We start from the raw sequence: 23,185 nt of genomic DNA on the forward strand, positions 1-23,185 counted from the left end.
TCCCACCACCACCACTGTCTATCCTTCTCCCATCATAAATTATAAGATATCAACAATTACTCCAGGGTTATAGATTAAAGAAAAATAAGTACTGTATAACATTGCTAAGTACATCAGCATTACAGTAATATAATGAGATACTGCTGTGAGTAGCCACTTGATTTTGTTCTTGATTATTTTTGGAAAACCAGGACAATCCTATTCTGGCAGAGGTAGGAGACAAATGAGCCATTTTAGTTTAAAATTATTCTACTTCTATTCTAGTAATAGTACAGATTCTTTAGCTTTTGAGGGTTAATGCCTCATCTATCACAAGAAAAGTAAGTGAAGATTGAATACAGTATGTGGCTTTTTATACACTGCATGATGATTATCTCACATGTCCATTTTCTTCGACATTTAATACGCGGTCACAAAGGTTCTCCTCGCGGTTGGGATTAAGAGTTTCAGGTAAATGATGATGGTTAACCATAAATGGTAAATGATGATGGTTAACCATAAATAATGTCCAATAATGTATAACTATAACCGAATGGCCAACTGGCAACCATATACTACAAGCCTAAGTGCCCCTAAAAGAGAAGCATCCCAGTACAAAAAGAAATTGACCAGAAAATAAATTACAGTACTGTATAAAATAAAATGTAATAGAAAGCAAGATACAAAACGTCGGAAAATAGATAAGATATATAAAAAAAAAACTATCAAACAAGACTAATCTTGACCTGCAAACTAAAAAAACCGCAGTATTGGCATCACATCTGAAGTTTCACAGACAGTTTCACAATTTGGTCGCAGCATGACCAAAACTTAAAGAACAACTTTGGACTGAACCTCTCTTATGAAAAGGCATAAATTGGAATTAACTGCCCATCTAGTATTCGATGGTAGATAGTATAGTCTAGGAAGATCTAAATGGTAAGAATGGTCAGAATTATGAAACATATCACACAGTAGCAGTTAATTTTATTTTAAAATCACAAATTCTTTAAGTAATTTGTATTTTTCCAAGCTTAACAAATATGGTATTTTTATTTTAAAATAAATTTTTGAATATACTGTACATAACTGGTAGTTACATATATATAGCTAGATTCCACCGTCGGCGGGATTAAGCTATATATTTGTAACTACCAGGGAAGTTACATATTTAAAAATGGTATTTTTATTTTAAAATAAATTTTTAAATATACTTAAATGGTAGTTACATATATATAACTTGATTCCACCAATTCGTCGTGTGCGACGAATCAGCGGGATTAAGCTATATATATGTAACTACCAGGGAAGTTACATATTTAAAAATGATATTTTAATTATAAAATAAATTTTTGAATATACTTACCCGGTGAATATATAGCTGCAACTCTGTTGCTCGACAGACAAACTCTACGGAAAAAACTCGCCAGCGATCGCTACACAGGTTGCGGGTGTGCCCAACAGCGCCATCTGTCGACCAGATACCCAGCTCTTATGTAAACAAAGACTCAATTTTCTCCTCGTCCCACTGCGTCTCTATTGGGGAGGAAGGGAGGGTCATTTAATTTATATATTCACCGGGTAAGTATATTCAAAAATTTATTTTATAATTAAAATATCATTTTTAAATATTTAACTTAGCCGGTGAATATATAGCTGATTCACACCCAAGATGGTGGGTAGAGACCAGTAATATATGTTTACATTTTAGAAGTTATCAAAATAACAAAAACAAAATAAATAGGTACCTGGTAAGGAAGTCGACTTGAACAATTACTCTGCCTTTTAAGTACGTCTTCCTTACGGAGCCTCGCGATCCTCTTAGGATGCTGATCGACCCCTAGGAGCTGAAGTATCAAGGGTTGCAACCCATACAACAGGACCTCATCAAACCCCTAATCTAGGCGCTCTCAAGAAATGACTTTGACCACCCGCCAAATCAACCAGGATGCGAAAGGCTTCTTAGCCTTCCGGACAACCCATAAAAAAAAAAAAACAACATTTCAAGAGACAGATTAAAAGGATAAGGAATTAGGGAATTGTAGTGGTTGAGCCCCCACCCACTACTGCACTCGCTGCTACGAATGGTCCCAGTGTGTAGCAGTTCTCGTAAAGAGACTGGACATCTTTCAAGTAAAATGACGTGAACACTGACTTGCTTCTCCAATAGGTTGCGTCCATTATACTTTGCAGAGATATATTTTGCTTAAAGGCCACGGAAGTTGTTACAGCTCTAACTTCGTGCGTCTTCACCTTAAGCAAAGTTCGGTCTTCCTCACTCAGATGTGAATGAGCTTCTCGTATTCACAATCTGATAAAGTCTGACCAAGCATTCTTTGACATAGGCAAGGATGGTTTCTTAACTGAACACCATAAAGCTTCAGATTGGCCTCGTAAAGGTTTAGTACGCTTTAAATAGAACTTAAGAGCTCTAACAGGGCATAAGACTCTTACTAGTTCATTGCCTACGATCTCCGATAAGCTGGGAATATCGAAAGATTTAGGCCAAGGCCGAGAAGGCAGCTCATTTTTGGCTAGAAAACCAAGTTGCAGCGAACAAGTGGCTTTTTCCGACGAAAATCCGATGTTCTTGCTGAAGGCATGAATCTCACTGACTCTTTTAGCCGAGGCTAAGCATACCAGGAAAAGAGTCTTAAGAGTGAGATCTTTCAGGGAGGCTGATTGTAACGGCTCCAACCTGTCTGACATGAGGAATCTTAGTACCACGTCTAAATTCCATCCAGGGGTAGCCAAACGACGCTCCTTGGTGGTCTCAAAAGACTTAAGGAGGTCTTGCAGATCTTTATGTTTGGAAAGATCTAAGCCTCTATGCCGGAAGACCGATGCCAACATGCTTCTGTAGCCCTTGATAGTGGGAGCTGAAAGGGATCGTCCTTTTCTCAGGTATAAGAGAAAATCAGCTATTTGAGCTACAGAGGTACTGGTCGAGGATACAGAAACTGACTTGCACCAGTCTCGGAAGACTTCCCACTTCGATTGGTAGACTCTAATGGAGGACGCTCTCCTTGCTCTAGCAATCGCACTGGCTGCTTCCTTCGAAAAGCCTCTAGCTCTCGAGAGTCTTTCGATAGTCTGAAGGCAGTCAGACGAAGAGCGTGGAGGCTTTGGAGTACCTTCTTTACGTGTGGCTGACGTAGAAGGTCTACCCTTGGAGGAAGACTTCTGGGAACGTCTACTAACCATCGAAGTATCTCGGTGAACCATTCTCTCGCGGGCCAGAGGGAAGCAACTAACGTCAACCTTGTCCCTTCGTGAGAGGCGAACTTCTGCAGTACCATGTTGACAATCTTGAACGGTGGGAATGCGTAGAGATCCAGATGCGACCAATCTAGGAGGAAAGCATCTATATGTATTGCTGCTGGGTCCGGGACTGGAGAGCAATAGATTGGAAGCCTCTTGGTCAGCGAGGTTGCAAAGAGATCTATGGATGGTTTACCCCAAGTGGCCCAAAGTCTCTTGCACACATCCTTGTGGAGGGTCCATTCGGTTGGAATTACTTGCCCTTTCCGACTGAGACAATCTGCTATGACGTTCAAGTCGCCTTGGATGAACCTCGTTACAAGGGAGATGTCTTGACCTTTTGACCAGATGAGCAGGTCCCTTGCGATCTCGTAAAACGTCAGTGAGTGGGTACCTCCTTGTTTGGAGATGTACGCCAAGGCCGTGGTGTTGTCCGAGTTAACTTCCACCACTTTGCCTCGAAGGAGAGACTTGAAGCTTTTCAAGGCCAGATGTACTGCCAACAGCTCCTTGCAGTTGATATGCATGCTCCTCTGACTCGAGTTCCACAGTCCTGAGCATTCCCGACCGTCTAGTGTCGCGCCCCAGCCCACGTCCGATGCGTCCGAGAAGAAAACGTGGTTGGGAGTCTGAACAGCCAGGGGAAGACCCTCTCTTAGGTTGATATTGTCCTTCCACCAAGTCAGACAAGACTTTATCTTTTCGGAAACCGGGATCGAGACCGCTTCTAGCGTCTTGTCCTTTTTCCAGTGAAAAGCTAGATGGTATTGAAGAGGACGGAGGTGTAGTCTTCCTAGTGACACAAATTGTTCCACGGATGACAGCGTCCCTACCAGACTCATCCACAGCCTGACTGAGCAGCGTTCCTTCTTCAGCATCTTCTGGATGGATAGCAGGGCTTGATCTATTCTGGGGGCTGATCGTCTTGTTGTTCAGCAACGTCCTCATCAGAGGGTTCCTCATCCGAAAACTGATGAGGAAACGGCAACGGAGTGGGCAACGTCTGGCTCGCTGAGTCCGGTCGCACTGGTGCATGCATGACGGAGCCGGACGCAACATCATGGAACTGCTGCACAGTCTGTGAACTGTCAACAACCATGGGTGCGCGAGGAAGCACAGCGTCCACCCGAGACTGTCTAGACCGTCTGGGTTGTGCAGTCAACACCTTACCGGGTTGCTGAGGTTGACGCACTGCGTCAAAACAAGTCACCTCTGCTGGTTGTTGAACGTCCTGAACGTCAACAACCACCTCCGAGCGTCGCTTAACGTCAACGTGCGGCTGGCAACCCACACTGGGTCGCATCGGTGGAGGAACCACCTCAACTGGCAGACGCGAGAAGGTTACCTCAGCGTCAACAGGGCGCACAACCGACCGGTTGGAAGGTTGTTGGCCAGAAGGTTCGGCAGCAACCTTCTCCGCATTAAAGTCCTCTATCAAGGATGCAAGCTTGGACTGCATGTCTTGCAGCAAAGCCCATTTAGGGTCTACGGGAGCAGGTGCGGCAACAGACGGGGTTAGCGACTGAGGCGGTACCGCTTTCCATCCCTGAAAGCCTTGTTTATGCATGACATAATTGTACAGCAAAACTTCAAATGCTCGAAAACAGCTGTGAAGTTGACCTGTAAAAAACTTGGAGCGTCTCCTGGCCAGGCGCCAAGGAGAGTCTACGAGATTTGAGAAGTCTATCTGGGCAGAGGCATGAACTCCCAAGCCGAGAACTTCTCTCGTGTCATATCAGACTCTCGCTCTATAAGCCAGTTTAAAAGAAGGGAAAGCAAAGGCTGTATCCCCCAAACTCCTCCTGGTGATAAACCAGTCGCCTAGCCAACGTAAAGCTCTCTAGGAGAGCGAGAGAGCACTAGCTTAAAAACAACGGCTTCGAAGTAGCTAGGCCTAGTGTAAGCTCTGACGTTTAGGCGAACGAGGAGCAGCAGTTACAAAAAGATCCGGACAAAGATCCTTAAAAAAAATCATCATGATTTAATTAAAGTCCATAGAGGGCTAAGCAGCTTTAGGCTCCTCTCCATCTGACAGAGTCCTCAAGGGAATATCAGTAGGAGGGGGAACAGCAACTTCCTCATCTACAGGAACCTTGTCCGATAAAAGCTGAGTCTCAAGCAAGGGAGAGACCTACCGTGGTGGCAATGCTTTACAAGCAGAGTCCACACTCACTGGTGCATTAGTAGCGGACCAGAACCCAACGTCATGTAACTGCTTGACAGTCTGTGAACTGTCAACAACTGAACTGTCAACCACAACAGGTGCGTGAGGACGCACAGCGTCCACTCGAGACTGCTTTGACTGCCTAGACTGAGCAGTCAAAACAACTCTAGAATGCGGAGGTTGACGCACAGCGTCAAAACAAGTCAACTCCGATTGTTAGCGAACGTCTTGAACGTCAACAGGAGCATCAGCAAGTGGCCTAACGTCCAAATGCGGCTGAAAATCCACACGAGACCGCATCGAGTGTGGTTCTAAACAACCTGACTGACGTGACTTAGCTACGCCAACGTCAACAGGAAGCACAAAGGAACGTTAGGTTGGCTGAAAGCCAGGATATCGATGAGATAAACGGCTAGACTCAACGGACTAATCGGCAGAATAGTCTTCCATAAGGGAGGCAAGCATATTCTGCATGTCTTGCCATACAACCCATTAAGGATCAACGGAAATGGTTGTGGTAAGAGACGAGGGTAACGTCTGTGACCGCAACACTTTGCCAACAAAAAAGACTCTCGGAGTCTGTGTTACGCTTTTGTTAGGCGGCGAGCAGTTATCCGATGACTGCATAGGGTCAGAGCTGTCCTAATGGCTGTAACCAGGATGCTGGACCTGTCCTGAAAGGACTGACTTTCGCTTAAGGGCTTCGAAACCTTGTGACAGGTTTCTTATGCGAAAAGCCTTCGGATGACGAGGAGAAAAAACGTCTCTCTCGTCTTATGGTAGGGGAGATCTTGGTAAGATACACACGATACCATAGAGGGAAACGTCTGTTCGTTGATCAAGGCCTCTCGAACCCATAAGTCGTTCGACATTACTTCTCCCCTGGGCTTGGGAGCTTGCAAGAGGTCCCGGACTAGGTGAATGACAGGCACGAACAGACGAACCCTCGGACGCAACACTGTAACACTTTGCGCATATCACTTTATCACTTCGATTTTCTGTTTTGCACTTATATCACTGAAATCGAAACTTTTACTGATTTCTACCTGAAACACGCAATTCTACCCTTCATCAAAAGGTAGTAATTGCGAAATCAGTCGTATAATGCAAGCTCATTAATACCAGCAAAAAACAGAAAACATATTTTAAGATAAAAAATTCAGTGGCTGGGAAAGAGACTAAACACTAGTTCATATAAACTACGTTTTCAATCTCTCACCGCACATAGCCTGGGGACGAGAATAAAAAACTAAAAACGTTTTATCCTTCCTCCCCGTACAGAGACTAGGGACGAGAGTAACTCGAGAACAACGTTACCCGCTTGAACGGAACGTTTTCTCTCCTCTCTCTCCCTCCGTCTCTATCTCTCTCTCTCTTTCTCTCTTGATTTCGCACCTAAGAGAAGAGCCCAATTATATTTCGTCAAAAAAAACATGTTATTTGACTAAAGGAAAAAACTGAAAGGTTTTTCAAATAAAAAGTTCCTTTAAAATAGAATTTAAAACATTTAAGCTAAGAAAGAAAGAACAAAACGTCAGAATCGATTTACTCTTACTGCAAAGTGAAACCGTGATACACTCTCTCTCTATCGTAACGATAGAGCGCATGTTGAACGTCCTGAACGTCAACAACTGCGTAGCATAAAAAAACTAAACGTTAGTTCATCTTTGAAAACAGTACGAAGACTATCAAAGAAAATCTTTCATAAAATATTACATTTAAAAAGTTTTAAATCCTTAGCTCTTTAAAAGCTATTTACGATATAAAGGGCTCAACGTTGATTAACTTCGGTTTCCAAGTTAGGACCGCCTACTCTCAGGAAAGGTCGCATATAAACAAAACATTAAAATTTATTTTTATATGTTTATAATAAATGGAAAGTTAATCGAAGAGGCCTAATAAAGGCGGAGAGATATAAAATATATAGAAGAAAATCTATAAATAATTTATAACGTGATAAGATAATTACTAAAAGCCTAAACACACTTCCGTCTAAGGGAAGGGTCGGCCATTTAAAAGTGAAAGAAAGTCCATACTCTCTTTGTCACCATAATTAAATCTATCCAAAACGAGTTCAAGATTTAAGATGAAGATAAAACACCTGCAATGCGAAAGCTCAAAACCAGAATACAGTGAACCCTCGCTACTTCGCGGTTCGACCATCGCGGATTCACCACTTCGCGGATTTTTTCCATAACCCATATATATACAGTAATATATATAATATATATATGTATGCATGTATTTATGTATATATGTAGGTATGTATATGTGTATACATATAAATATATATATATATATATATATATATATATATATATATACACACACACACACACACACACATATATATATATATATATATATATATATATATATCTAAAGTAGGAAGATGTGATGTAGTTCTAAGGGAAAAGTATGGGAAATATGTCTGGGTAATAAGCAAAGCTCTACCTCCAGTTTGTTTCTTCATTATGATCAGAGATAAATGTAAACAAAACATTGGTTGCCATTTTTTATCGTGCTTTTTAGCGTGTTTAGGAAATGCATGATTTAAAATCACCTTTAATATTTGTGCCTGTTTTAGTTTAGGGTACTGTAGTACATGCATTAAGTGTTCTGTACATTAAAGGGTAGTTTGTTAACAGAACTACGTACAAGAGAAGGTTTTAAAAGTCTGAATATACATGTTGAATAAATAGGTAAGTATGGTGTCACTACTTCGCGGATTTTCACCTATCGCGGCCGCGACTGGAACCTATCTACCGCGATAAACGAGGGTTCACTGTATAGTACTTCACCAATATGATGTGAAAAACTCAAGTTTAGCAACAGCGAGTAAAGTACGTATTGTCGACACGTCGACAGAGAGAAAATTGAGTCTTTGTTTACATAAGAGCTGGGTATCTGGTCGACAGATGGCGCTGTTGGGCACACCCGCAACCTGTGTAGCGATCGCTGGCGAGTTTTTTCCGTAGAGTTTGTCTGTCGAGCAACAGAGTTGCAGCTATATATTCACCGGCTAAGTTAAATATTTAAAAATGCTATTTTTATTTTAAAATTTTTTAAATATACTTACCAGGTAGTTACATATATATAGCTTAATCCTGCCGATTTGTCGCTCGCGCGACGAATCGGCGGCATTAAGCTATATATATGTAACTACCAGGGAAGTTACATATTTAAAACTAGTTTCTTTAGATAGGGAATATGTTTTTAGTGCAAAATGGACTTTAACAAGCAGTTAAGTAACAGACTGGAGCAAGGGCGAGGAAGCCCAACCCCTACATGTCAAGATCTCTTCACTTTTGACCTTTCAACTCATGACTGAGAGGAGTGAATGGGGAGGAAAATTTAAGCTAAAGGACTCAGGTTTGTATAATTAGGAAAAATACAAATGTCTTTAAAAATCTGGGATTTGTTCCTAATCGAAATAAAAACCATCTTTCTTTAGGTAGGGAGACTTACTGTTTGGTGTGTCAGAAGTCTCCCTAGTACCGAAGTGATTGGTTCTCTTTCTTCCCAGGAAATGTCAATCTACCTGGTCCCGTACGGGAGCAAAGGAGATGATTCCAGCAACCTCCTATCTGTCTATCCCTGGGATGAATAGACTGATAGGGCCTAGTCTGTATAAGAAGACTAGTGTGTGGTCAAAGGACAGATTGTTTCCCCTGAAAGGGATAGTACGGGATACTGTAATATACCTTACGTATAATGATAATATACATTCCATCATCCTCTCCTTCACCTAAGGGGGATGGAGAGAACTTCTCGAGGTTCCAGATAAAGGAGCTCAGAAGTTTAATTTACCAGCATCAAGTCAGATCCAGGGATTAACATTTAGACTGCTTCGTCCCTAAGAGAGAGACAGAAAGAATGGAGATGAAGAGCCAGTCATTCTGCCTCCATTCCAGACTTACATCTATCCATTACCATGGACAGGATGTTTACTGTCCTGTAAGGGATCTGAGCTTGCTATGCAACTATTTCAGTTGCCACCACAAGATCAGGAGCAAAAGTGTCAAGGGGCTTGCGGGTACTCCTATAGAATAAAGGCCGTGAAGATGGTCTGGTGCATTCACACCCCAACCTACAACACCTGGTTGACTTCATGATTCCTTTAAACGGCAAGGGTGGGGCATTTCCCCTGACTTTGCGAGTTCTGGTCCTAGTTGGTACCTCGACCCTTTCCGTAGTCAAGGCGTATGCATTACAGATCGACTCAAGAAAGTCCGAAAGAGATCGTGTTCTAAACACCTTACTTGGTTCTGCTAGTACTAAGGAAGAGTCAATGACACTCAAGTCTGAGGTGTCGAGTCTTCAGATAGCAAGGCAGAGCCCTCACAGGACACAAAAACATCTCTTAGTATTAATCGACGCTTTATGTAAAGGGATGGAGAAGGGCTCGAACATAGGGTTATGCGCCACAGGTTCCAAGTTTGGCCACAAGCCTTGGTACCAAACTAAGGAGCTCCTTACGAGAGTAAGGGCTAAGAGAATTCTCTCATGGTCTCAAAAGGGCAGAACAGGATACCTTTCAGCATAAGGCCATCTGGGAGCCACCAGGGTCAACCTGAGTCCTGGCATAATCCCCCACATGGTAGATTAGTGGATGGAACAGGGTTGAGCAGAGAAAGGGCGTAACTATCCATGTGATCCCATGAGTGTTGGAAGGTGGCTTTGAACACAGCCCCTGGGACTGGACCGGGAGAATAGATCGATCCCCGGAGAACCCCCGTGAACCAGAAGCCTCTCTGTTACGCCGGGATTTAAGAACCACTCTGGCCTTACAACCCTCTCTTAGCAACTAAGCATGTCTGCTAGTCCATTTCTCTTGCCCAGAATGTATTTGGCTGACAATTACAGAATGGAATACTGTCTAGAAATGCATCTGCTTCGTCAGCTCAAAGAGGTAGGCATAAGCGACTACAGAGGTATGGTCGCAACAACTACCAGGATGACTCCTCCACGCTCTTGGAATGCTTGTAGTGCATGAAAGGCTGCTAGCCTCAGAATATCAAAGAGTAGATGTTTCTTATTCTGATCACACACCTGAGATGCCCAAGCCATTCAAGTGTGCAGCTCTCCCCTCTTTTGATGCATCTGAGCATAGTTGCACACCAGGAGGTGGAAAGTCAAGTGGGACTTCCCTGTGAGGGTTCCTCGTCACCAAACAGGTAAGATCTGACCCAAGCCTCCAGTCAAGCTGGCAAGAGGCCGGATGGAGATCCCCAGAGTCTGACCAGTGATTCTTCACACAGTACTGAAGAGATATCTACTGAAGGTGCCTGCTTGAGGAACGAGCTTCTCCAGTGAGGAAAGGGGGCTAAAAGGATTCTACCAACGTCAAGCTGGTAGTTCTGTTTTGACAGAACAGATCTGCTACCTCCTTGGGCTTGCTCATGAGATTGTCTAACTAATAGTCTCTCACTGCTGTTGTATTTACTCAGCTTAGTTGAGAGATTAGAGTTTTCCTCAATTATCACAGTCCCCAGATCATAACAAAAGCAAAAAGTCAAACTCAATCCTATAGCAACTGCCACACAAAGAAGGCCAGGATCAGTCACCCAAGAGATACATCCACAGTTGTATCCCTTGCTAGTAGACCCAAGCTACTACCAAGGTGAACATTGAATGAACACCTCCAGAGCAGTACCCAGTTTGGAGCCCAGAGTCCTGAACTGGTACATCATACCAAAGAGGGAGAAGGGAGATACTTTTTAACACACTGATGCACAGATACTTAAAGTACACGTCCTTCAGAGCCACTCAAAGCATGAAGTTTTCTTATCTGATGGAATTCAGCACAGATCACATTGTTTCCATCCTAAACTTTGTTTGACCACAAACTCATTCCGTGGCGAGAGGTCGATAACTGGCTTCCATTCCCCAGCTGACCACCCCTTTCTCCTTTCTTTCTTTCTTTGTCTACATCTTTTCCCACTTCTATGTGGGGTCGATGTTTCTGGTCAGCTTTCTCCATCTACCTCTGTCCCACACCTCATCACTGGTTAATCCATTTGATCAAAGGTCATCCTTGATACAGTCCACCCACCTTCACTTTGGTCTCCCTCTCCTTCTCGTTCCCTGTACCTCCATTTCCATCACTCTCCTCCCAATATACTGTTCATCTCTTCTCATGACATGAACGTACCACCTCAGTCTACTTTCTTGAATCTTATCTGATAGTTTTCTAACTCCTGTGGTACCCCTAATTATTTCATTCCATATCTTATCTCTTCTTGTCCCCCCACACATCCATCTCAACATTCTCATCTCTGCCACATCCATCTTCTTCTCTTCTGTCTTCTTTATTGCCCACGTCTCCGCTCCATACATCATTGCCGGTCTCACAACTGTCCTGTGTACTTTACCTTTCAACTGATTATACTCACTGACCATCAGCTGACCACCCCTGAATGAGTCTATTGTAAAAGCCCAGAGATTCTCAAACAACTTCAAGAACCTTCCTCTCCATCATCCCTCCTACCTCAGTCTGCAAGGCCAGAGTTCTCAGTGTTGTTGGAAAAACGGATGAAAAAGAGTAAGGGGGGTGGACATAGGGCTCAAGATGGTGGCAAATAGCTGTCTTGAAGGATTTCCACTACCCAAGAGTCACCCCAATACCTCCGTTGTTTTGCGTAAAGGCACGACAAGCAATACCTTACTCTCGGAAGAAAGGGGGGTGAATGCTGGCAACACAGCCCTCTTCTTCCCTTTTTCTGTCACCCCCCCCTGCCCGGAAGGAACAGGTTGGGTAGCTCAAAAGAGCAGCATGCACTGGTTCCTTCCAGGAATTTATGGGTGGCTTCAGGAAAGGCCCGGAGGCTTTCCTTGTCGAACTCGCACTGATGTTCCAAAGTGACAGTGCAATCTCAGAGCTAACTTGTTTAAGAATGGGGAGACCAAGGCAGTGCCAGGGATGGCCCAGGCCCTTGATAGCCACTGAAGTGCCACTCAATGACCAATTCCCCTCCTGAAGGGGGATCGCAGGTAGCCTTCCTCAGACCACTGCCCCCACAAATGTGTACATGGACATACACCAAAAACACTGGCTTTTGATTGTCCGCCTCCAGCGGTACCAGTCCAAGGTCTGGTGACTTAATGGCAGATGAATTCTGAGAACCTTGTACCCTCTCACTAAACCAAGGAAGAGGGTACAGCAGGTTGCTCCATCAATTCATTCCTTCCCCCCAAAATATGATTGTTGTGTCCCAAGGACAGAATTGAGCAAGTAATTGGGGACTGAAGACAGCGAAAGAAGGCTAACAACAGAAGGTAAAGGATCCCCAGCACTGAACATGGCAGACATGGATGGGGCAGAGGGACGGTACACACCCCAAGAAGATCTCTTTGCCCCCAGCTCTAGGTCTTTCACTGCAGGCAAACACAATGAAAAGCTTTGAATTGAGCCATCCTCTCAACCTGCTCTGCCAAAGTATCGCTGAGCCGGAGTACAATGTTCAGGCATAAGGGTGATGAAGAATAGCAAAGCTCCTTCATCAACCGAGGGCGGCAAGAAAGTGTAAGGGGACATAAATTCCAGTCCCCCATGGCTACTGGGATGGCTGAGGAACCTGACTTACAACCCGGAGAGCCCGTGATGAAGAGACATGACACAGGATCATGGTTACAGCCCTGTGCATTGGATCTAGGAGGCTAAAACACAGAGCTGTACCCCATCCTCTCACATACGTCTTGCTTCACATAATAATAATCAACAACCAGCATTTACTCTCTGAAAGAAAATGAAATATGTCTGTACTCACGCAGCTAAAAATATAAATGGAGATATTTTGAAAGGTAGGGGGCATGGACCCTTGTCTTTGCTCTTTAAAACACTTCAAAAAACGTCCAGCTTGCACTATGAACATATTCCCTACCTAAAGGATGATGGTTTGTATTTTGCATAGGAACAAACAACAATTTCTCAACTATACAGTATATGCCTTTATTTTGTAGGGAAATAACAGATAATGTGATAAGGTTATATGCACCACCTATAATTAATGATTACCTTCCCCACGTGTCATGGCCATCACAAGTCAACGGTCGTAATTCATCGTACGGATATGCGTGGGTTATATAACCGTCATATGCATGATAGAACATCGCCCGTACATCTTCCCTGAAATTTAAAAAAGAAAATATTTGGAAAACTGCTTAATAATATTACATTTTGCAGCCAAAACATTAACTTCAATCTTATAACTGATAAGATTATGTAACTCAGTAACCTTTTGGGGCATAATTATAAAGTTTCGACTAGAATATGATTAAAATTAGAATATTACAGTATATCAACTACAAGTGTTGTACACTTTTTATATTTTCTCATTGTAATAGAGTACTGTATGGAACTGCCCCCTCTCTCTCTCTCTCTCTCTCTCTCTCTCTCTCTCTCTCTCTCTCTCTCTCTCTCTCTCTCTCTCTCTCTCTCTCTCTCTCTCTCTCTCCAAACAACTATTGTGTACAAGGTTTTCTGTTCCATTGGTATTAGTATCATCATTTTTGTCTTTTCTCATTTTTAAACCATTACGGTAACATGATGTGACATCACATATTCGATTGTCTTCACACATGAAGATTGATTGGTGCCAATCCTTTTTCCTGCACCTCCTCCTTAATCTGTGCAATGTCAGTCACATATAATGGCCGATTCCACCATTTTATGAATTAATGCAATACTGTAATGGTACCATTAATAAAATGATAGTGAGAAAATATCAGCTTCCTCCTAAGCTTCTCATCCCTAAAAATATTGAGAAAGCTATCAATGGTAACAGACGTATGATACAGTACCCAGAGGGGTGCGCCCCTAAGTTATATCTAGAGTGAAGAGACTGTAAAACTGTAAAAAGCCAAAAATCCGGCATAGACTAGTCTATGCCCCCAACAAGGATACTGTACTACTGTATATATTAATTTCCCACTATCACAGAAACTATCAGCAGTCAAATGATAGTGAATGGTGATTTCTCCCTGTGGACTAAGAAGGGAAAGGAAATAGTAATAACCAACAGTACTTAGCAATTAAAGTATGAATATTTTGTACACTTTCTAAGTTTGGTTATGTTGTTTTCAAGTTCCATGACTTCTCTGATATGAGCTGCAAAGTCTAAAACACTTACAGGAGATTCCAGTTTAATTCCATTGATATATTACTTTCATGTTATATCATATGTAACTTTGTTCATTACATTCTTATCTAATAAAAACTTCTATTTATTTTCATTTTCAGATTTTTCCCACAGTCTAATCCACACCAGCTGTGATGCCTTAAACACGGTAAGTAGAACACAATAAGTTCAATAATCTTATAACTAAAATATTAAAGTTTTACTTTTATAATACGGTTTCAAATGCAATTTCCCTTAAGATTACTGTACTAAAAATGATATTTTAATTATAAAATAAATTTTTGAATATACTTACCCGGTGAATATATAATAGCTGCAACTCTGCGGCTCGACAGAAAACACACTCAAAAACTCGCGAGCGATCGCTATGAAGGTTGCGGGTGTGCCCACCAGCGCCACTATCGGCCAGATACCACTCTTGCATGTAAACAAACCCTTCAATTCTTCTCGTCCCGCTGCGTCTCTATTGGGGAGGAAGGGAGGGCCTTTAATTTATATATTCACCGGGTAAGTATATTCAAAAATTTATTTTATAATTAAAATATCATTTTTAAATATTTAACTTAGCCGGTGAATATATAATAGCTGATTCACACCCAAGGCGGTGGGTAGAGACCAGAGTTAATTAAGTTTACAGCGTATAAGCTAAGAGTTTTTGACAGTTATCAATATAACAAAACCAAAATATATAGGTACCTGGTAAGGAAGTTGACTTAGACGATTACTCTGCCTTATAAGTCTGTCTTCCTCACGAAGCCCAGCGATCCTCTTAGGATGCTGAAAGACTCCCAGGAGCTGAAGTATTAAGGGCTGCAACCCATACAACAGGACCTCATCAAACCCTTAATCTGGGCGCTCTCAAGAAATGACTTTGACCACCCGCCAAATCAATCAGGATGCAAAAGGCTTCTTAGCCTTCCGTACAACCCAAAAAAACAATATTAAAAACATTTCAAGAGACAGATTAAAAAGGATATTGGAATTAGGGTAATGTAGTGGTAGAACCCTCACCCACTACTGCACTCGCTGCAACGAATGGACCCAGTGTGTAGCAGTCCTCGTAAAGAGTCTGGACATCTTTTAAGTAAAATGACGCGAACACTGACTTGCTTCTCCAAAAAGTCGCGTCCATAATACTTTGCAGAGATTTATTTTGCTTGAAGGCCACGGAGGTTGCTATATCTCTAACTTCGTGCGTCTTAACCTTAAGCAAACATCGGTCTTTCTCATTCAAGTGAGAATGAGCTTCTCGTATTAAAAAAATCTGATAAAATATGACAAAGCATTCTTTGACATAGGCAATGAAGGTTTCTTAACTGAGCACCATAATGCCTCAGATTTACCTCGTAATGACTTAGTACGAGCTAAATCGAACTTAAGAGCTCTAACAGGACATAATACTCTTTCCAGTTCGTTGCCTACGATCTCTGATAAGCAAGGAATATCAAAAGATTTAGGCCAAGGACGAGAAGGCAGTTCATTTTTGGCCAGGAAACCAAGTTGAAGTGAACAAGTGGCTTTTTTCTGTAGAAAAGCCGATGTTCTTACTGAAGGCATGAAGTTCACTGACCCTTTTAGCCGAAGCCAAGCACACTAGGAAAAGTGTCTTGAGGGTGAGATCCTTCAGGGAGGCTGAATGTAATGGCTCAAACCTGTCTGACATGAGGAACCTTAGGACCACGTCTAAGTTCCATCCAGGAGTTGCCAAACGACGTTCCTTAGAGGTCTCGAAAGACTTAAGGAGATCTTGGAGATCTTTATTGTTGGAAAGATCTAAGCCTCTATGTCGAAAGACCGAAGACAACATGCTCCTGTAGCCCTTAATCGTGGGAGCTGAAAGGGAGTGAACCTTTCTCAGATGTAAAAGAAAATCTGCGATTTGGGCTACAGAGGTACTGGACGAGGACACAGATGCTGACTTGCACCAGTCTCGAAAGACTTCCCACTTCGACTGGTATACTCTAATGGTAGAAGCTCTCCTAGCTCTTGCAATCGCACTGGCTGCCTCCTTCGAAAAGCCTCTAGCTCTTGAGAGTCTTTCGATAGTTTGAAGGAAGTCAGACGAAGAGCGGGGAGGCTTTGATGGACATTCTTTACGTGGGGCTGACGTAACAGATCTACCCTTAGAGGAAGACTTCTTGGAAAGTCTACCAGCCATTGAAGTACCTCGGTGCACCACTCTCTCGCGGGCCAGAGGGTAGCAACCAACGTCAACCTTGTCCCTTCGTGAGAGGCGAACTTCTGCAGTACCTTGTTGACTATCTTGAATGGTGGGAATGCATATAAGTCCAGAAAAGACCAATCCAGTAGAAACGCGTCTATGTAGATTGCTTCTGTATCTAGGACTGGAGAGCAATAGATTGGTAACCTTTTGGTCAACGAGGAGGCAAAGAGGTCTATGGTGGGTTGACCCCAAGTAGCCCAAAGACTCTTGCCCACGTCCTTGTGGAGGGTCCATTCCGTGGGTATCACCTGACCCCTCCGACTGAGACAGTCTGCCAAGACGTTCAAGTCCCCCTGGATGAATCTCGTCAACAGGGAGATGCCTCGAATTCTTGACCATAAGAGAAGGTCCCTTGCGATCTCGAGCAGCGTGAAGGAGTGTGTGCCTCCTTGCTTGGAGATGTACGCCAAAGTTGTGGTGTTGTCTGAGTTGACCTCTACCACTTAGTTTCGAAGAAGCTTTCTAATATCATCAAGGCCAAGTGGACTGCTAATAGCTCCTTGCCGTTGATGTGCATGCTCTTCTGACTTGAGGTTCACAGACCCGAGCATTCCCGACCGTCCAGGGTCGCACCCCAACCCAAATCCGACGCGTCTGAGGACAACACGTGGTTTGGGTTCTTGACTGCTAGGGATAGTCCCTCTCTCAGACTGATATTGCTGTCCCACCATTTCAGGCATGCCTTTACTGGTTCGGAGACTGGGAATGATACCGTCTCTAATGTCTTGTCCTAGTTCCAGTGAGAGGCTAGATGGAACCGGAGAGGCAGAAGGTGTAGTCTCCCTAGTGAGACAAACTGCTCCAGGGATGAGAGAGTCCCTACGAGACTGTTCCAACTCCTGACTGAATAAACGTTTCGTTTCAGCATTAGTTGGACTTCGAGCAGGGCTTGACTGCGAATCTCCATCCCCAAATATAGAATAATCTGGGATGGGATCAGTTGGGACTTTTAGGTTGACCAAAAGTCCCAACTCCCTGGCCAGACTCAACGTCCAATGTAGATCCTGCAGACAGCGAAGACTGGACGATGCTCTGAGAAGTCAGTCGTCCAAGTACAGGGAGGCTCGGATCCCCGATAGATGGAGGGATTTTGCCACATTCCTCATGAGCCTCGTAAACACGAGAGGCGCAGGACTGAGGCCAAAGCACAGGGCTCGAAACTGGTACCCCACATTCCTGTAAACAAACCTCAGAAACGGTTGGGAATCCGGGTGTATAGGAATGTGGAAGTATGCCTCCTGAAGGTCGAGAGAGACCATCCAGTCGCCTTCCATAAATGCTGTTAAGACAGCCTGGTAGACTTCATCGTGAAGTTTGTCTTGACAGTGAACACATTGAGCGCACTTGCCTCTTACGTACTCCTGCAGTGAACATGGCTGCCAAATCATTGGAGCCATCCCTGAGGGACTTGTTCCTGCTGAGAACGTGGCTGTCAGATCATTGGAGCTATCCCTGAAAGCCTTGTTTATGCATGACATAATTGTACAGCAAAACTTCAAAGGCTCGAAAACAGCTCTGAAGTCGACCTGTAAAATCTTGGAGCGTCTCATGGCCAGGCGCCAGGGAGAGTCTATGAGGTTTAAGAAGTCTATCTGGGCAGAGGCAGGAACTCCCAAGCCGAGAACTTCTCTCGTGTCATATCAGACTCTCGCTCTATAAGCCAGCTTAAAAGAAGGGAAAGCAAAGGCTGTCTCCCCCAAACTCCTCCTGGTGATAAACCAGTCGCCTAGCAAACGTAAAGCTCTCTTAGAAGAGCGAGAGAGCACTAGCTTATAAAACAACGGCTTCGAAGTAGCTAGGCCTAGTGTAAGCTCTGACGTTTAGGCGAACGAGGAGCAGCAGTTACAAAAAGATCTGGACAAAGATCCTTAAAAATCAGCATGATTTATTTAAAGTCCATAGAGGGCTAAGCAGCTTTAGGCTCCTCTCCGTCTGACAGAGTCCTCAAGGGAATATCAGTAGGAGGGGGAACAGCAACTTCCCCATCTGAAGGAACCTTGTCCGACAATAGCCGAGTCTCAAGCAAGGGAGAGACCTACCGTGGTGGCAATGCTTTACAAGCAGAGTCCACACGCACTGGTGCATTAGTAGCGGACCAGGACGCAACGTCATGTAACTGCTTGACAGTCTGTGAACTGTCAACAACAACAGGTGCGTGAGGACGCACAGCGTCCACTCGAGACTGCTTTGACCGCCTAGACTAAGCAGTCAAAACAACTCTAGAATGCGGAGGTTGACGCTCAGCGTCAAAACAAGTCAACTCCGATTGTTGGCGAACGTCCTGAACGTCAACAGGAGCATCAGCAAGTGGCCTAACGTCCAAATGTGGCTGAAAATCCACACGAGACCGCATCGAGTGTGGTTCTAAACAACCTGACTGACGTGACTTGGCTACGCCAACGTCAACAGGACGCACAAAGGAACGTTAGGGTGGCTGAAGGCCAGGATCTCGATGAGATAAAAGGCTAGGCTCAACGGACTTATCGGCAGAATAGTCTTCCATAAGGGAGGCAAGCTTATTCTGCATGTCTTGCCGTACAACCCATTTAGGATCAACGGGAATGGTTGCGGTAAGAGACGAGGGTAACGTCTGTGACTGCAAAACCTTGCCTACAAAAAGACTCTCGGCGTCTGTGTTACGCTTTTGTTTAGGCGGCGAGCAGTCTTCCGATGACTGCATAGGGTCAGAGCTGTCCTAATAGTTAAAACCAGGACGCTGGACCTGTCCTGAAAGGACTGACTTTCGCTTAAAGGGCCTCGAAACCTTGTTCCACGGTTTCTTATGCGAAAAGCCTTCGGATGACGAGGAGAAAATCGTCTCTCTCGCCTTATGGTAGGGGTGATCTTGGTAAGATACACCTGATACCATAGAGGGAACGTCTGTTCGCTGATCAAGGCCTCTCGAACCCATAAGTCGTACGACATTACTTCTCCCCTGGGCTTGGGAGCTTGCAAGAGGTCCCGGACTAGGCGAACGACAGGCACGAACAGACGAACCCTCGGTCGCAACACTGATAACACTTTGCGCAATATCACTTTATCACTACGATTTCTGTTTTGCACTTATTTCACTGAAATCGAATTTTTTAACAATTCACATTAGGTATGAATAAAACTGATTTCTACCTGAAGCACGCAATTCTACCCTCATCAAAAGGTTGTAATTGCGAAATCAGTCGTATAATGTAAGCACATTAATACCAGCAAAAAAACAGTAAACATATTGTAAGATAAAAAAATCAGTGGCTGGGGAAGAGACTAAACACTAGTTCATTCAAAACTACGTTTTCAATCTCTCACCGTACAGTGCCTTGGGACGAGAATAAAAACTAAAAACGTTTTATCCTTTCTCCCCGTACAGAGACTAGGGACGAGAGTAACTCGAGAACAACGTTACTCGCTTGGGACGAGATAAAGATCGGAACGTTCTCTCTCCTCTCTCTCTCTCCGTCTCTATCTCTCTCTCTCTCTCTCTCTCTCTCTTGATTTCGCACCGAAGAGAAGAGCCCACTTACCTTTCGTCAATAAACAGGTTATTTGACCAAAGGAAAAAACTGAAAGGTTTTTCAATTAAAAGTTCCTTTAAAATAGTCTTTAAAACATTTAAGCTTTGAAAGAAAAAAGAACAAAACGTCAGAATCGATTTACTCTTTCTGCAAAGTGAAACCGTGATACTCTCTCTCTCTATCGTAACGATAGAGCGCAAACTGCGTAGCATAAATAAACTAAACGTTAGTTCATCTTTGAAACAGTACGAAGACTATTCAAAGAAAAAAACTATCATAAAATATTTACTAAAAATATTTAATTTAATAAGTTTTAAATCATTAGCTCTGTAAAAGTTATTTACGATTGAAAAGGGCTCAACGTTGTTTAACTTCGGTTTCCAAGTTAGGACCGCCTACTCTCAGGAAAGGTCGCATATAAACAAATCATTAAAATTTATTTTGATGTTTATTATAAATGGAAAGCTAATCGAAGAGGCCTAATAAAGGCGGTTGAGATATAAAATATATAGAGGAAAATCTATAATTAATTTTTAACGTGATAAGATAATTGCTAAAAGCCTAAAATACACTTCCGTCTAAGGGAAGGGTCAGCCATTTAAAAGTCAAAGAAAGTCCATACTCTCTCTCTTGTCATCAAACATTAAATCTATCCAAAAACGAGTTCAAGATTTAAGATGAAGATAAAACACCTGCACTGCGAAAGCTCAAACCAAAATGAAGTACTTCACCAAATATGTTGAGAAAACTCCAGGTTCTACAGCGAGTATTGATACGTGTTGTCGTCAACGTCGACAGAGAAGAATTGAAGGGTTTGTTTACATGCAAGAGTGGTATCTGGCCGATAGTGGCGCTGGTGGGCACACCCGCAACCTTCATAGCGATCGCTCGCGAGTTTTTGAGTGTGTTTTCTGTCGAGCCGCAGAGTTGCAGCTATTATATATTCACCGGCTAAGTTAAATATTTAAAAACAGAAAGTAATGGTTATAAAATGCAAATAACCAGACAAAAGAGTTGAAAAACTTTGTGTACTGTACAATAAAAACCCACCTTAAACAATGGAAGCACGTATTGTGTAACATATTCAGCAGAAAGTCTTTAACCAGGTAGGAACCAGCCTCCTACTTTAGGTTAGGATGCATTCCTATATTACCCCTTCCATTTATGCAGTTTAGGTCAGCTTAGGTTAGGGAAATCCAAGAGATAAGAGGAGACATTCAAAACCTCTGGCAGCAAATCCCTTTTATGCCTAAATATAGTAATATACACTAAAAAGATGTTACATATTTACAATAGCCCCACGACAGACTAGAAATAAATCGCTACTATTGATTATATATGGAAGAAGTGTACTGTATAATACAGCGTGAAATAACAATACATAGCAAACAGGAATAATCATGGGCTCATGGCGAATTAACACCAACCAGCCTACGTTAATCAGTTTCAGTTTACTGTTGTACGTTATTTGCAAACCAATATTTACAAACATAATTGAACATAACCTTATAGTTTCAACTACATTGTCTGATTCGTGTTAAGAATAATATTAGATACTACATACTTTTGTAAAAAATACAATTTTTTCTGCTTTTGTTTTGGTTGCCATGACAGAAAAAAAAAAAAAACCCTGAGAACAGTTCATAAAATTCCTTACTGCTAGATCTCCAGTTCAAACTTTGACTTTCCATCATCTGTATTATTAGTTCTGGGATCCATTTGTAACCTCCAATTATACATACTTTTCCTGTCAAGTGACTCTTTTGGCCAATCTCCTACCTCCACAGTTCCTATACAAGATCCTCCCACAACTACGTCCTATATTTGAAAGTTCTTGAATTTGTATACAGGTATAAGAAATATGTCTTTATTAACGACATCCAAAACTAGTGGCAATTTCCCTTTTGGAGGAAATAAAAAGTGTTACTGGTGTGTCTATATTAATTTTTGGATATACATGTTTTCTAAGTTTTATGGACGGGTTGAATTAGTGGATATACCTGAAAAAACCCAGTTTCAGGAGTGAAGCTGGTTAGGAAACAGTAGGTAATGATATGGCTCCTAGGTTAGGTTAGGTGGGAAACCTTAGGTTAGATGGAGTTCCTGAATTTGTTTCCCTTATAAATTGTGTTTTTTTTTGGTCATAATTTCTGTAATTTTAAAATGTCTAAAATTTGAAAAATTGATTTTCCCAAATTATCTATCAGAACAGTTCAAAGAACCTATAAATGCACCAGGAACACTTCTTATTTTTCTCATTAGGAATATTATGATACAGTAAATATTTACCCGTTAATCTTTAGCCGTGCTCCATCATTAACCCTTTTACCCCCAATCGACATACTGGTACGTTTCACAAAACTCATCCCTTTACCCCCATGGATGTACCGGTACGTCCTTGCAAAAAACTGTTTTTTACATTTTTCTGCATATTTTTGATAACTTTACGAGAAACTTCAGGCATTTTCCAAAATAATGAGACCAACCAGACCTCTCTATGACGAAAATTAAGGCTGTTAGAGCAATTTAAAAAAAATATATAGCAAAATGTGCTTGAAAAAAAAAAAAAACGCCTGGGGGTTAAGGGTTGGAAAGTTCCAAATAGCACTGGGGGTAAAAGGGTTAATAACCATGAAAGTCATAGTGCCTGCTATGCTCATCAAGGATGACGAGTCCTTACTTGAAGGGGGGGGGGAGTGAAAGTAGTTCGTTGGGACAGCGTAAGCTAAATAAATGGTAGTCTAACGGGGCTCCCAGGGGGCGGAACCCCCCTCCCGGTAGACAAGTAGGTAAGGATATGAGTCCTAGATCATTTTGTGAGAGGAGCCTTAGGTGAGGTGGTGTTCTTCCGTATGTAAAATGTGGTTTTTCTGTCTGCCCTAACAGACACAAAGGCACCCACAATCATTAG

General features: G+C 42.7%; 1 protein-coding gene across 1 annotated transcript in view; it reads right to left on the minus strand.

Moving 5' to 3' along the window:
* Window positions 1-23,185, minus strand: part of Edem1 (ER degradation-enhancing alpha-mannosidase-like protein 2) — a 55,521-nt gene that overhangs the window by 31,600 nt on the left and 736 nt on the right. Inside the window, exon 2 of the mRNA XM_068372276.1 lies at window positions 13,422-13,532. Within this exon, the coding sequence (XP_068228377.1) occupies window positions 13,422-13,532 (111 nt within the window). The remainder of the gene's footprint in view (window positions 1-13,421; window positions 13,533-23,185) is intronic.

Source organism: Palaemon carinicauda, chromosome 4 (assembly GCF_036898095.1).
Source record: "Palaemon carinicauda isolate YSFRI2023 chromosome 4, ASM3689809v2, whole genome shotgun sequence".
Lineage (NCBI taxonomy): Eukaryota > Metazoa > Arthropoda > Malacostraca > Decapoda > Palaemonidae > Palaemon > Palaemon carinicauda.